Raw genomic sequence first — 15,090 nt, 5'->3', positions numbered from 1 at the left:
AAGCTGCTGGGGTGGGCTCCTGTGGGGCTCACGTTCCAGGGGACCCAGAGACAATGGGGCCATGGTTTGTGTGGCTGGAGCGTGGCGAGGGGCTGGCTCCCAGCTGCTGCCACTTGTCAGGCTGGCAGCAGGCTAAGAGTTCCAGCAGGCTGCTCACATCCGCAGGGCAGGGCCAAGAGCTCCTTGTGCCGCTCCACACCTCTGCCCCAGCCTGGCTGCTGCAAAGGTGCCAGCCCCAGGCTGCCCAAGGTCACCCCAAGGTGCCCAGGCTGTGCCATTCTTTGTCCTGGCCAAAGCCCTCAGTGCAGCTCCATCCACTCCTGTCCCAAACAGCTCTGCAATGTTTGCTTCTCCAGCTTTGCTCTTGGCTCTCTACAATTCCCTGCCAGGAGGCTGGTGCCAGGCTGGGGTTGGTCTCTTCTCCCAAGGAGCAAGGGACAGGACAAGAGGAAACAGCCTCAAGTGGCACCAGGGGAGGTTTAGGTTGGGCAAGAGGAGCAATTCCTGCCCCCAAGGGTTGTCAAGCTCCGGCCCAGGCTGCCCAGGGCAGTGGTGGAGTCTCCCTGCCCGGATTCGGAGCCTCGGCGATGTGGTTCAGCAGTGCCCTGGCAGTGCTGGCTCAGGGGCTGGGCTCCACGATCTGGAAGGTCTCTTCCAACCAAAACAATTCCACGATTCTCGTTTTGCCTCTGCTATTGTCCAAGCCTGCAGGAAAAGGAAGGAGAGGCCCCAGGGTTCCTTCCTGCAGGGAGCCCTGGCCGCCCGTGGCCAGGTTCTGGGGGGCTGCTCTGCCTGCAGCCAGCTCCTCTCCGAGCTGGAGCTCTGCTGGAGCAGGCTCCCACCTCTGGGGCTGCCACCACAACACCTTCGACAGCGACCTCGCTTCAAGGCTAGAAGAGAAGCAGCTGCTAATGGACTCTAATGGAGCTGCGGCATCTCCTGGGAGGCAGAGGAGCTGCCCCGAGGAGGAGCAGCAGCAAACAGATCAGCAGCACCTCCAGGGCTGTGCCGCTCAGACATCCCCCGGGGTCACAGCTCCACCCAACCGTAACCGAGGAGGAGCTGCGGCTCCGGGCAGGGATCTGGGGCTCAGCACCACCCCCTCGGAGCGCTTTGGGTATCGCTTGCTGCTTCAGCAGCATCCTGGTTGCACCAGAGAGCAGCAGCCCCTCCCTGCGGAGAGCGCTGGTGTGGTGCCCTGCTGGGGCTGCAGCTGGCAGCAGGGACAGCCTGGCACCCACAGCAGCCGTGGCACCAGCCTGGCACACGCAGCGGCCGTGGCACCAGCCTGGCACCCGCAGCGGCCGTGGCACCAGCCTGGCACACGCAGCGGCCGTGGCACCAGCCTGGCACACACAGCACCTGTGGCACCAGCCTGGCACACGCAGAGGCCGTGGCACCAGCCTGGCACACGCAGAGGCCGTGGAACCAGCCTGGCACACGCAGAGGCCGTGGCACCAGCCTGGCACACGCAGAGGCCGTGGCACCAGCCTGGCACCCGCTGCCCTCTCTCAGCTGTATTTTGCAGGTGGGATTTCCTGTGCTTTGCTCACGCCTGCCAGAACTGTGCCATGGGGCAAGAGGAGGCAGCAAGAGGAGCTGCTCAGCACTCACAAGAGGCTTTTGTTTGCCTCCCCTCTGGAGCAGGCCCTGCTTGTCCTCCTCCCCCCTCCTGCCCCTGGCTGTGGGTAACCTACAGGCTTGCAGCTCCTGGACCTCGGCCAGGAAGCCAGCTGCTGCAAGTGCCAAGGCCTTGCAGCGCACCGGGCAGGGGGCACTGGGTGCTGATTGACTCATTTGAGTACCACAAGTGCTGCTTTATCACTTCCCTGCTCACTCGAGGGCCACAGCTCCATGCCAGCAAAGCAGGCACAGGAGCGAGCTCAGGGCGCTGGGAATCCAGGCCCGGCTCCAGGCTCTGCTCGTGCCCCCAGGCATCTTCCTCCTGTCCCTCTGTGACACACTCACAGCTCAGCTCTCATTTCTGAAAGGCCTCAAGATCCTCAGCAGGGACCAGAGAAAGGCAGGGAGAGGCTCTGCTGCTGTGCTTCCCAGCTGGGCTTTCCCCCTGCGCTGCTCACACCTCAGCGGCCGCTGCCGGGACGCAGGCAGCAGGGATGCACTGAGCTGCTGCTCTGAGCTCAACCTCAGCTGCTGCCCAGATTGTCTTCTCTCTGGACTTCCTGGGCATTAGCTGCCCCCCTGCAGCAGCAGCAGCTTGTAACAGCATCCACCTAGGAAGCAGGAGGACCTTCAAGCATCAAACTGAGCTCTCAGAGCCTGTAACAAACTCATGGAGGGCAGCAGCCTGCCCCAGTCCCACCAGAGCAGCAGGACACAGCCCGGAGAAAGAGAGAGAAACTTTACTGGGAAACAAGAGAGAAGAAAACACCTCAAAGGCTGATCAGGGCTCGATCCTCAAAGGCTGATCAGGGCTCGATCCTCAAAGGCTGATCAGGGCTCGATCCTCAAAGGCTGCAGCCCCCTCCTCTCCCTGCCGGGCTGCGCTTTGCAGCAGAGCCGTTCCGCAGCAGCCGGCAGCTTTCGTTGCCCCTTTGTGCTCGCTTCGGGTCCCGCCGCAGGTTCGGGGGTGCCGGAATCCGGTGGTCTCCTGTTGCCCTCCAGTGGTAGCGGCTCCGAGCAGCTCCAGCGCGGAGCACAACGAGAGGCAGCACCGCGCTCCGCACCTGCAGCCGCCGGTAATGTCCCCCTGGTGTTTAATAAGCAGCTAATGAACAGGCAGCTAATGAACAGGCAGCTAATGAACAGGCAGCTAATCCAGCCCAGCTGTGCGCAGCTGCTGCTGCCTCGCTATAACCCAGTCCAGGGGGAGGCTGAAGCTGCAGGCAGCTCTGCCCTCCTCACTGGCTGCTGCTGCTGCATCTCTGCCCTAACCACCTCCAGCTGGGCAGGGGGAACAGCCTGGGTTTAAAAGCTTTTCCCTCTCTTTTTCTCTCCCTCCAGGGGGGTCCGGAGGCCAGCAGGCAGCGCTTCCAGGACTGTGACATTTCCCACTGGGGCAATGGACACACAACCGACCAGGTGAGATTCTTCCAGCTGATGCTTCCCTCAGCCCCGGGGGAGCCCAGCTCACAGCTTCCCACACACCATGGCCCAAGGCTTCCTCTTCTGGTCTGGTGAGCGACCCTCTGCTGTGCTTTCTCAGGCATAAGGCACTCCTGGAGGAGCTCTTACTCGGCAGTCCTCTCCCTGGAGCACTGATCCCCCTGCCCTGACACACAGGCAGCTGCCCTGCCTCAAACCCACCCCTGCCCCCCAGCCCACGCAGCAGAGGAGCTCAGCGGGCTCCAGCTCTCACCACGCTGCTCAGGCCACGCAGGAGGTGCCCTGTGCGACCTCCCCAGCCACAGACAGCGCACCCCCCCCCCCGGCCCCCCTTTTCCTTCTCAGTGCTCCTTTCGAGGCGCGTTTGCAGCTCCCTCCTGCTGTAGCCCTGCTGCCTGCAGCGCCCTGCACCACTGCACCTCCCGGCGTCCGCCAGGGGGCGCCGCGCGCGTAAGGCTTGCGCGTGACGTCACGGCGGGCAGCGGCACGTGCGGGCGGGGGGGAGGCGGTGATGATGTCACGGCGGGGCGCGCGGGGGTGTGTGACGTCAGAGCCCTGCCGGTGCTGAGCTCAGGCTCTGGGCTCAGGCTCTGGGCTCAGCTCCGGGACCCTCACTCCGAGAGGGACACCGCGGGGCTGGTCCTGGGGAGGGGCCTGGGGAGGGGCCTGGGGCCGTGCAGCCGAGGGGGCTCCGGGGCCGTGCAGCCTGGGGAGGGGGCTGGGGGGAGACCTCACTGCCCTCCGCAGCTCCCTGCTGTAGGCTGGAGCCGGAGGGGAGCTTGGTCTCCTCTCCCAAGGAACAAGCAGCCAGCCAGGACACAAATGGCCTCAAGGTGCCCCCGGGGCAGGTCTGTGTTGGACCTGGGGGGCAATGACGGCAGCAGGAGGGTCGCCAGGCACCGGCCCAGGCTGCGCTGAAGGCTGCCCGGCCCCTGCCGCACTGCACTGCGCTGCGGGGAGGGGCAGGGAGCTGGCAGCGCCCTGGGCGGCCAAGCAGTGCAGTGTGTGGGCGAGGGGCGTGGGGCAGCTGTCCCTGCCGGCAGCGCTGATGCAGCTCTGTGTTTACTCCTCTGGGGCTCGGGAGGGTGAGGCCTGGGCTGCAGCCTGCTCCGGTGGGAGCTGCGTGCTGAGGTGGGGCAGCCTCCGGCTCCTGTTGTTCTGTTCAGTTGGCTTCTGCAGAAAGCCACAAAGAGAAGGCTGTGCCTGGCACCCAGGGCAGGAGGCACCAGCAGAGGCCACCTGCAGCCTGGGAGCTGCCAGGGGGCTGCCAGCACCTTTGGAGGTCTGCTCTGCTGGGACCCCACCTCCAGTCCTGCCTCCAGCTCTGCTGTCCCCAGCAGGAGAAGGGCTCAGAGCTGCTGGGGAGAGCCCAGAGGAGGCCACAGAGATGAGCCCAGGGCTGGAGCAGCTCTGCTGGGAGCTCAGGCTGAGGGAGCTGGGGCTGTGCAGCCTGGGGAGGAGAAGGCTCCAGGGGGAGCTCAGAGCTGCTGCCAGGAGCTGAAGGGATCCTGCAGGAAGGCTGCAGAGAGACTTTTGCTGAGGGGGTCTGGAGCCAGGCCCAGGGGGAAGGGTTTGGAGCTGAGGCAGAGCAGGGGCAGAGTGGAGCTGAGGCAGAAGCTGCTCAGTGTGAGGCTGCTGAGGCTCTGGCACAGGCTGCCCAGGGAGGCTGTGGCTGCCTCCTGCCTGGGGGTGTCCAAGGCCAGGTTGGTTTTGCAGTGCAGTGAGTGAGGCACTGGGTGCCAGGGGCTTCTCTGGGCTGCAGGAGCTGGCAGCAGAGGCTGCCTGCTGCTGTGCAGTGCCTGGGGAGCAGCTCGAGGACCTGGGCTGGGTTTGGGGTTCTGCAGAGCCTGTGGTGGTTGTGCTGCAGCAAAGAGGTTTGCAGCTCAGCTGCCTCTGCAGCGCAGGTTCCGGTGCTGCACGTGAGGGGCAGGCATGGAGCTCCCCAGGGGTGGCTCAGAAGCTGGGTGAGGCCTCCTGGGCACACAGCCTCCCCAGGGTGCTGCTCCTCCTGCAGGGCCAGGCAGCAGGCTGTGGGGCAGGGGTGAGCTGCTGTGGGGCAGGCTGTGGTGCCTGGCATGCCTCTGGCTGTAGGAGCAGGTCTCTGGGGTGGGCACCTGCCACAGGCTCCTCCAGAGAGCAGCAGCTCTTGGGCAGAGCTTTGTCTCCCTGGTGCCTCTCCTCCTGTGCAGGAGCAGGCATGGTCCTGGTGCTGGGGCAGCTGGCATTGCCAGCTCTCATCCAGCAGCCCCAGCCCATGCAGTGCCCCAGGCAGGATGCCCAGGTGAGGAGCAGGCTCTGGCAGAGCTGCAGCTTGTGTGTGGTGCTGTGGAGGCCTTGTCTGGGGCTGGTTGTGCTCTGCAGGCTTCAGAACAGCCTCCAGGCTGCAGGCTGGGTGCTGTGGGCAGCGCTGGCACCTGAGCCCTGCCAGGCCTGCTGCAGTGCCACCCAGAGCCTGGTGGGAGCCCATGGCTGCTGGGGGGGCAGCTCTGGGAGGGTCTCTGCCTCTCCCCCTCTGCACATGCTGGGGGCTGAGGGCTGAGCAGCAGCATTGAAGCTACCTGGGAGCCTCAGGTGAGGCAGAGAGCTCTGAAGGTGTTCAGCTCTCCAAAGCAGCCCTGTGCAAGCCTCTGGTGAGCTGCAGGGGCTGAGCTGCAGGGGCTGAGCTGCAGGGGCTGAGCTGCAGGGGCTGAGCTGCAGGGGCTGAGCTGCAGGGGCTGAGCTGCAGGGGCTGAGCTGCAGGGGCTGAGCTGCAGGGGCTGTTGGCTGTGTTTAGTCATCCAGAGTTGTTTTGCTTTCTCCCCTTCCCCACCCTGGCACGGGGGCAGAGATTCTTTCTCGGTGTGGCCAAAACTCAGCCGAAGAAGAAAGGTCTTCGTCTGCCAGGGGATCAGGCAGCTCTCCCCTCCACGCAGCAGCAGCCCTGCCAGGGAGGTTTCTGCTCCCCTGGTGCTGAGTTTGGGTCTGAAACCAGCCCTGCAGGCAGCAGGGAGCCCCTGGCAGCCTTCTCACCTCCTTCCTCCCCAGCGGTGCCCTGCAGGTGGGTGATGCCCTCAGGCCAGATGCAGAGGGGAGGCTGCCGCAGGAACCTGCCAGGCTGTGCTGGTTCCAGCACACCGAGGGGAGGGCAGAGGCCCTCTGTGCCCCCCAGGCGCTGCAGCAGAGGACAGCAGACCTCTGCCTGCTCTTGCTTTGGCCACCTGGGCTGCAGGGAGGGAAGCTGCAGTTTCGGTTCCTGCCGGCCGCTGATTTGCATAGGTGAGGAAGGGATGAGCTCAGGGCTGGCTCAGCCCTGGCCCTGCCCCGCTGAAGGGCAGCCCGGGGCCGCCCTGCTTGTTACAACCTGAGCCTGGTGAGCAGCTGTGGCAGTGCCAGGCCTCGCTTGGCTACGAGGAGGCTTCGCTCCCTGCCTCGGCAGCGAGGAGCTGGGGCCTGGCTGCCAGTGCCAGTGGGGGCAGCCTGCTGCCCAGGGCTGGCAGCTGCCCCTGCCTGCAGAACCTCAGCACCTGAGCTCTGCTGTGTGCCAGCAGCAGGGCTCCCAAGCTCCTCAGCTGCACAGGACCTGTGCAGCCCCAGCCCAGGGAGAAGGACTTCCCTCTGCCAGCTGCCCAGGTGGCACAGCAGAGCCCACAGCCCAGCCTGGAGCAGCTTCCCCTGCCCCACCACACATCAGTCACCAGCAGGGGCACAGGGAGGGGGCAGACCAGAGCCCCCAGCCTGGGTAACCTCCCCCAGCTTCCAGGCACTGAGGGGTTTCAAACCATCCACAGGGGGTAAGGAACTGGCAGGGAAGCAGAGGGGGTTGGCAGCAAACCTTTGTTGGCAGTGCTGAGGACTCCACAGCTCCTGAGCCGCCGTGGGGTAGAGAAGGGCTTGCTGCACCCCCCTGGAGCCCTGCTGGGTGCTGGTTGCCTCTCCTGCTCATCACAGAGTGGCTCAGGGTGGGAGGGAGCTCAGAGCTCAGCTGCTCCAACCTCCCCTCCATGCCCAGGGACAGCTCTCAGCTGCTCAGGGCCTCATCCAGCCTGGCCTGGAACAGCCCCAGGCAGGAGGCAGCCACAGCTCTTGATGTGGTTTATTGCAGCCCCATGGCCAGGGCCAGGCTTCTCCAGTTGGCTTCTTAAAGGAGATTGGAAACTGAGTCTGGGTCTGACCTGGGTGACCCCCCCAGGAGCTGACTGCCCTGCTCTGGCAGCTTCTGGGGGCTGTGCTGGGGCTGTCTGGGGCTCAAGGTGTGACCCTGGCTGCTTCCCTGGTGGCTTGGGTTTGATTTCCAGCAGGCTGTAAATTGGAGTTTCTCTTCCCTTAGGCTTCAGGAACTTTCCAAGCCTGGCTGAGAGCCACCCCCGGGGGGCTGCTGGAACCTGGTGGTCTTCTGCTCTGCTTCATCCCTGGGGATGCTGGAGCTGGGAGCTCCTCTGGCAGCAGCCCTGTGAGGGAGCTGCTTGGGCAGCTGAGTGCCCTGAGCTAGCTGTGGGGAGCCAGCCCTGCTGTTGGTCTGGGGAGCTCTGGTTTGGTGGCTGTCACTGTGCAGAGCTGTGGTGTTGTGGTCTGCAGAGGCTCTTTCAGATGCCTGAACCTCAGGCCGGATGCTGAAAGTCTTTCTCTGCTTTCTCTTCTCGGGAGAAGCCCTGAGAGGCATCAGCAGTGTGGGGAAAGCTGCCATGGGCCCAGCTCTGGCACTCAGCAGCTTTGGTGTCCTCTGGGTCTGCTTTGAGCTTCCTTCCTCTTTGAGTCCAAGGCTGAGCTCTGGGAGACTTGCAAAGGACATTGGTGGCTGGCTTGGGGGAGGCACAGACTGCATCAGGCTGGAAGGGACCCTCCAAGGGCATCTTGTCCAAGCCCCCTGCGGGCAGCAGGGACAGCTCCAACCAGAGCAGGCTGCCCAGGGCCACAGCTCCAGGTGTGGGACCTCCACCACGTCCCTGGGCAGCCTCTGCAGAGCAGAGAGGCTCTGTGCTGGGATCCTTCACTGCTGCCCTTGTGAGCTGGCCTCACCCTGGAGCCTGAGGCTGCTGCTGGTTCGTCCTGAAGAGTGGATCAGGGGCAGCACTTCTGTGGGTGTGGGAGAGCAGCAGGGAGGCTTTGTCCAGAGCAGCACCCAGAGCAAGGGTGATGCTCCTGGAGGAGCAGCTCGGAGCTCTTCTCCTGGGCCCTGTTGCTTGCGGGGGCAGTGCTGCCTGGAGCAGGTCTCACTGGGAAAGGGGAGGCTGAAGTCAAGGGGGGGATGGGCTCGAGAGGCTCCGGGCTCCCCGGTGCCCTCTCGCCGCCAGTCGGAGCCTCGCTGCAGCCAGGCAGCAGCGGTCACAGCGCTCTGGGTGCTCCTGGCGGCCGCTGGCCCTGCGGGGCTGGGAGCTCTCCCTCCGGCAGCCGCTCGGAGCGGAGGAGCTGTCCAGCTCGGCCGGAGCCTGCCCGCGGCCGGGCTCAGGGGGAGAAGGTGGTGGTGGTCTCCGTCTCCATGGCAGAGGAGAACCTCTTGGCGTCCCTGCAGGCGGTGAGCTGCCAGAGGCGCTGCGGGCTGAGGCACCCCAGCTCCTTCAGCAGCCTGAAGAGGTCGTGGCGGAACTTGACGCCGATGAAGGCGTAGAGGAAGGGGTTGAGGCAGCACCTGAGGCAGGCCAGGGTGTAGGTGACGTCGTCTGCCACGTCCAGCTGCTTGCTCTCCTCGCAGGACCTGGTGTGGTTGAAGGCTGAGATGGTCTTGGCCAGCAGGACGCCGTTGTAGGGCAGCTGGAAGACCACGAAGGCGACGACCACGGCGATGATGACCTTGATGGCTTTGTTCTTCTCGAAGCTGCGAGCCTGCAGCAGGGTCCTGACCACCACCAGGTAGCAGAAGGACATCACCAGCAGGGGCAGCAGGAAGCCGAAGACCATCTGGGACACCTTGACGCCGGTGCTGAAGGCCTGCGGGTCGCTGGCCAGCAGGGAGCAGCGCGGGGCCAGCGGCCCCGAGAAGCTGAGGCCGCTGTGCGCCAGCTCGGGGGTGGAGAGGCCGAAGGCCAGCAGCCAGATGAGGACGCAGGAGGCTCTGCTGGCGGAGGCCATGCGGGGGCGCAGGCGGAGCGCCGAGGCCGCCTGCACGATGGCGAAGTACCTGTCGATGCTGATGGAGAGCAGCAGCAGCATCCCGCTGAAGAAGCTCAGCCTGCAGAGGCAGTAGAGCAGCTTGCAGGTGAGCTCCCCGAAGAGCCAGGGCAGGGCCGCGCTGCTGGCCCAGAAGGGCAGCGTCAGCAGGAAGAGGACGTCCGCCAGCGCCAGGTTCAGCAGGTAGATGTCCGTCATGGTCTTCAGCCTCTTGAAGTAGACGTAGGTGAGCACCACCAGGCCGTTGCCCAGCAGCCCTGTGAGGCAGATGAGGGAGTACATGGCCGGGAGGAAGGCGGCGCGGAAGGTCCTCACCTCCTGCTTCTCGCAGGGGCTCTCGAACAGGCTGTAGTCGATGGTGGCGTTGGAGTCGTAGTCGTCGGTGACGTTGTCCCCGAGGCAGAGCTGGGACAGGGGAGAGCACAGGGCAGAGGGGTCAGGGGCTGGGGGGGACCTCTGGAGAGCAGAGGAGGTCAGGGGCTGGAGGGGACCTCTGGAGATCAGAGGAGGTCAGGGGCTGGGGGGGACCTCTGGAGAGCACAGGGCAGAGGAGGTCAGGGGCTGGAGGGGACCTCTGGAGAGCACAGGGCAGAGGGGGTCAGGGGCTGGGGGGGACCTCTGGAGAGCAGAGGAGGTCAGGGGCTGGAAGGGACCTCTGGAGAGCAGAGGGTGCCAGGGGCTGGAAGGGACCCGAAGAGCTCATGGAGTCCAACCCCCTGCAGGAGCAGGACCTCAGAGTCTGTCCCAGGTCACGCAGAAGCAGAGCTGGGATGTGCTGGGGAGCAGCAGGGAGGAGGTGGCAGCCATGCAGGAGCCCCAGGGGGTTCCCAAGCCTCAGCTGGAGCCAACATCCCCACCAGAGCTGCCCACGAGTGGGTGAGGGCCGGGGGGCTCTGGTGGGGCTCAGGACGGGAATTCCGTGGGAACGTTTTGTGCTCAGCCAGAGCAGAGGCTCGCAGCTGGGGCTGCCCTCGGGGGGCGTCAGGGACCACACAGCAAGTGAGCAGCGGGAGCTGGGGAGGAGCTGGCGCGGGAGGATGTGGCCAGGGAGCCGTTGGGAGCCGTCGTGGCCTCGCCGCCGCTGCCTGCTCCGGACCCCTGCCCCTGGAGCAGGCTCTGATCGCGCTCTGATCCTTCTCCGATTGCTCTCCTTTCATCTTCCCACACCCGCGGGGCAGGGGCAGGCGCCGCCGTCGTGCCCTGCCTGCCCTGCAGCTCCTCCCCGGGCTGGCAGATCAAAGGTCTCCCCTGGGTACCTCTCCAGTTATCTGCTGGCATCTCCAGCTCTGCACCTTGGCTCTCGCCACATCCTGCCTGCTCTGGGCCACGCCACCAGCAGTGAAAGGGAAGGGAAAGAGGCTGCAAAGCTCTCCCCACGCTGCTGAGCCTCTGGGGGCTGTGGGGTGCCCAGGGCTGCTCTGTGCTTGGGGCAGGGGCAGGTCATGGAGTCACAGAATGGTTGGGGTTGGAAAGGACCTCTGGGGAGCATCCAGTCCGAGCCCACTGCCAGGGCAGGGTCAGCAGGGGCAGGTCACCCAGGAACACATCCAGGGGGGGCTGGAAGCTCTGCACAGCCTCCCTGGGCAGCCTGCTCCAGGGCTCTGCCACCCTCCCACCGAGGAAGTCTCTCCTCCTGTTGAGGTGGAACCTCCTGGGTGCCCCAGAGCTCTGGGGGGGCTGCTCTTGGCCTGTCAGAGTCACCAGGCTCTCTCTCTGCCCCCCAGCTGGGTTTCAGCAGGGCTGCTTTGGAGCCTCTTACCTGGAAGATCAGAGGAAGGCTGAAGACAAAGCTGACCTTGAGCTGCTTGCCTGCAGGAGAGGGAGACAGCAGTTAGAGGCTGGGCTGGGGGCTTCCTGCCCCTGACATCCTCAGCCCTGCAGAGCTCCCACAGCCACCTGAGCTCAGGCCTGCCCCAGATGCTCACAGGGGCACAGAGCAGCCTCAGCCCCCTCCAGCTTCAGCTCCAAAGGCTGAGGACAGGTCACTCCCTGCACCTCCTGCCTTCATTTGGTGCTTCAGGAGCCCCTGTCCTGGGCCCTGCTGTGTGCTGGGAGGGGGGAAGGCAGGCAGCCCACTGCAGCCCTCCAGCTGTGAGCAGGGCTGAGCCAGCTGCTCCCTGCCTGCAGCACAGGGAAGCTGCCAGCAGGAGGGACGGGGCTGGGGCTGGGGCTGGCTGAGATTTATTGCTGGTCTCTGAATGCCAGAGCTGACTTCTGCTGCCCTGGGATGTGGAGCTGCAGGAGGAGAGAGGCAGTGCAGAGGCAGAGGTGCTGCTGGGGAGAGCAAGCTGGGGCCAGCAGCTCTTCCTGCTGTGGTTAGCAGGGGCTCAGGGGGCAGTGAAAGCTTTCCCTCTGCTCTATTTAAAGCCCTGCCAGCCCCTGCCTCAGGCAGTGGGGCCAGAGTTGGTCAGAGCAGAAGGTGAGCTGGCAGCTGGCAGTGTTCTTCCTGGGGGGTAGCTGCCAGAGCTGTCCTGGGCCTCTTGCTGCTCCTCCTGGGCTCCTTCCCCACCCACAGCCTCTGCCTGCCCTGCTGGTGCCTGCTGCAGGGGCTCTGGGTGAGGCTGGGGAAGGGGCAGGAGAGGCCTTGGGGCTTCCAGCTGCCTGCTTCCCGTGGGGCTTTGCCCTCAGGACCTGTCTGTGAAGCTGCTGAGTCCTGCTCTGCCTCCTGGGGCTGGCCTCCTGTGTGGCAGCCTGGCAGGCAGGGGTCCCCTGCAGCCTGTGCCTGCTGCTGCTCCTCGTGGTCCCTGCAGCTGTCCCCAGAGGCTGCTTGGGAAGGAGGCAGAGAAGTGGCCCCAGAGGCACCACCCTGCACCCCCTGCCTGGGCACGGTGCTGCCAGCCTGGCTCAGCTGGCATGGGGCTCCCCAAGGGCTGTGGTGCTGGTGCTGCTCCAGAGCCATCACCTCCTAACCACCAAACCTTCTCCCCTGTGGCACCTGCAGGCCTGCAGCCCAGGCTGGGCTCCTGCTCTCTGCCTTTTCTTACTTAGCATGAAAAAAACCCCAAAATGTTCCTTTTGCTCTCCAGGGAGCTGCAGCTGAGGCTCCTGGAACCCTCCAGCAGCTTTGCCCTGCAGGGCTGCCCAGCTCCCTGCCCTCCCTGGGTTGCTGTTTCTGCTGTCAGATGGCAGCAGCTCAGAGTCCCTTGCTCCCCCCCCCCCCCCCCCCATTGCTCCCCCACTCTTCCTGCCTCCCCTCTCCCCTTCAGAGAGGCCTCTCAGGCTCCTGGCCCCACTGCCTCTGCTGGGTGACTCAGTCCTGTCCCAGCATCACCACTTTCAGCCTGGGGGAGGCTCACAGCCCCCTCCAGTGCTCTTTTTTTTGGGGGGGAGGGGTGGCCACAGAGGCAGCAGAAGCAGAGGAGCTGCAGGGGGGTGCCCTGGGGTGCTCAAAGGCACTCAGAGGGAGCTTTGCTTTCTGTTGCCCCCCCCCCGGGGCAGCTCTCTGCTGTGGGTATTTTCCTGAGGGTTTGTTCCTCAAAGTATGAAGCAAAAAACCCCAAAGCCCAGAAAAATCCCCGGGGTGCCCCAGAGAGAGCAGAAACCTCCCAACAAAAGCCCCAGGGCCGCTGAGTCAGAGCAGGCAGAGAGCCCCACAGCAGGCAGAGAGCCCCACAGCAGGCAGAGAGCCCCACAGCAGGCAGAGAGCCCCACAGCAGGCAGAGAGCCCCACAGCAGCCTCTGCCCTGCAGCTGCTGCTCCGCTGCCGGTGGGCACCGAAGGCTTCTGCCCCGCAGCGCCTGGCAGAGGGTGGGAGGAGGATGGCTCCGTGGGGAGGGGAGAGGGCAGGGGGCTGGGCAGGGGGGGCAGCTCCTGCCCGAGGGGGGCTGGTGTGGGGCAGCCACTGCTGACCTCTGCTGAAGGCATCAGAGGGGGAACCAGGGCCAGGAGTGCTCCAGGGAGCAGCAGGAGCCAGGGATGCTCCAGGGATGCTCCAGGGAGGAGCCAGAGCCAGGGATGCTCCAGGGATGCTCCAGGGAGGAGCCAGAGCCAGGGATGTTCCAGGGATGCTCCAGGGAGCAGCAGGAGCCAGGGATGCTCCAGGGAGGAGCAGGAGCCAGGGATGCTCCAGGGATGCTCCAGGGAGGAGCAGGAGCCAGGAGTGCTCCAGGGATGCTCCAGGGAGGAGCAGGAGCCAGGAGTGCTCCAAGGATGCTCCAGGGAGCAGCAGGAGCCAGGAGTGCTCCAGGGATGCTCCAGGGAGGAGCCAGAGCCAGGGATGCTCCAGGGATGCTCCAGGGAGGAGCCAGAGCCAGGGATGCTCCAGGAGTGCTCCAGGGGTTATGGGCAGGGCCAGGCCAAGCTGCTGTGGCTCAGCCCTTGTGGTCAGAGGGTCTCCTGCTCTCTGCCAGCGCTGCCCAGCACAAGCCTCAGCCCCAGCAGGGTGGCACAGGTGGGCAGGGAGATGCCCTTTCTATCTCTGAAGTGGTTTCTGTCAGCTTTTGGGCAAAGCCCTGGGGGGTCTGGAGACCCTCACAGCTCAGACGATGCCACAGCTGCTGGCAGCTGCCAGCTCAGTGCCTCCTTCTGCCCCCTTTGCCCTCTGCTCACAGCTGGCAGAGGACAGATGCCAGCAGCCCTGGGACACCAGCCCGTGCCCTGGTGCCAAGGGCTCCTCAGGCTGCCACAGCCCTGGTAGGAAAGGGTGACTGAGGAGGCAAGGTGAGCAGAGAGAGGGAAATTCACTCTGGAGTCCTCCAGAGCTGCTTCCAACCTGCCCCTGCCTGCTGGGGCCCAGGGCACCTCCAGCCTCCTGCAGCCCCCAGGCTCCCCCAGGGCCTGGCAGACCTGGAGCTCCCCTTCAGCCCTGGCTGCCCAGGTGTGGAACCTGCCCCTGCCCAACCCAGAGACCCCTGCAGAGCCTGCAGGAGGACTCCCTGGGGGGCTGAGAAGTCCCTGTCTGGACCAGGACTCCTCTGGGGGCTGAGGCAGAAGAGGAGCAGCTCTGGGAGGTTCTTCTGCAGCTCCATTTGCTCAGAGAAGGAGAGGGGCAGCAGCCTGAGGGGGCACAGCCCTCCAGCAGTGCCCCAGCTGGGGCTGGCCAGCTCTGGGCAGTTGTGCAGCAGGGCTGAGCTGCTGCTCTGCAGATGGTTGCTGCTGGGCACAGTTTGGGAGGGACCCTGGCAGCAGTGGGATCAGCCAGGCTGGCCCCCAGGGCCCTCAGCCCAGCCTGGCCCCCAGGGCCCTCAGCCCCTCCTGCCCTCTTCCATCAAGCACATGGAGGGAAGGGTCCCAGCAGAGCTCCTTTGCTCTGGCACTGAGCAGCCTCTTGGAGCTGCCTCCAAGCCTGGGGTTGGCTTTTGGGGTTGTATTTTGAGTGGTCCTGAAGTGATTTTGAGGTTTTCCTGAGCTGCAAAGGAGGAATTTGCCTTTTCCTTAGCAGTGAACCAGGAGGAGGGTGGAGGAATTGTCCAGGCTTTGCTCTGCTCCATCCCTGTGCCCGCGGGCAGCAGGCTGGGCACAAGCTGGGCACTGAGTGATGGAGCAGGGCAGGGACTCACCGCCGTCCATGGTGCTGCTTCCGAGGCCGAGCAGTCAGAAGGTGAACATCCTGCAGCCCCGGCACGGCCTCAGCGCTCCGCAGCTCTGCCAGGGACCCTCCTCGGGGACCTCTCTTTAATACTTCCTGCGCCTCTGCCCGGCGCTCAGGACCCGCCCCGCTGTGGCTGACATTTGGTGGACCCTCCTCCTCCTCCTCCTCCTCCTCCTCCTCCCCCCGGGGCTGCCGGCGAGGCAGGGAGGTGCTGCTGTGCCATGCTGCCTCCAGACACTCGGCCCGGGGCTGCAGGGCCCTTGGCACCCGGAGCCAGGCAAGGGAAGTGAGTTCTGAGTTCTGCTTTTGCCCTGGCACCTCAGGAGCAGAGGGCACGGGGGGCAGGGAGAGGCTTCTCTCCTTCACCCACCAGCCCCCAGGGCAGCAGGGAGGGTCCCCACTGCTCCCCC

At 65.2% G+C, this 15,090-nt stretch overlaps 1 protein-coding gene across 1 annotated transcript; it reads right to left on the bottom strand.

Annotated features, from left to right (window-relative positions):
* Positions 1 to 8,473: 8,473 nt before the first annotated feature.
* Positions 8,474 to 14,713, bottom strand: CCR7 (C-C motif chemokine receptor 7). The gene is made up of 3 exons (XM_054176760.1): positions 14,649 to 14,713; positions 10,910 to 10,959; positions 8,474 to 9,555 (listed from the first exon to the last, which is right to left on the bottom strand). The coding sequence occupies exons 1-3, from the start codon at positions 14,656 to 14,658 to the stop codon at positions 8,488 to 8,490; spliced, it is 1,128 nt and encodes a 375-aa protein (XP_054032735.1). The 5' UTR covers positions 14,659 to 14,713; the 3' UTR covers positions 8,474 to 8,487.
* Between the last annotated feature and the right edge of the window lie 377 nt (positions 14,714 to 15,090).

The sequence above is a fragment of the Dryobates pubescens genome, chromosome 36 (assembly GCF_014839835.1).
Source record: "Dryobates pubescens isolate bDryPub1 chromosome 36, bDryPub1.pri, whole genome shotgun sequence".
NCBI lineage: Eukaryota > Metazoa > Chordata > Aves > Piciformes > Picidae > Dryobates > Dryobates pubescens.
Note: the sequence above shows the minus strand (reverse complement) of the source record. Positions and strands in the feature narration are given on the sequence as shown.

What these genes read in the sequence shown, in the direction of transcription:
- CCR7 (XM_054176760.1), bottom strand. An exon ending in GCCTTCCTCTGATCTTCCAG is followed by an intron (nt 9,556 to 10,909) that starts GTAAGAGGCTCC and finishes CCCCTGTCCCAG; the next exon opens with CTCTGCCTCGGGGACAACGT.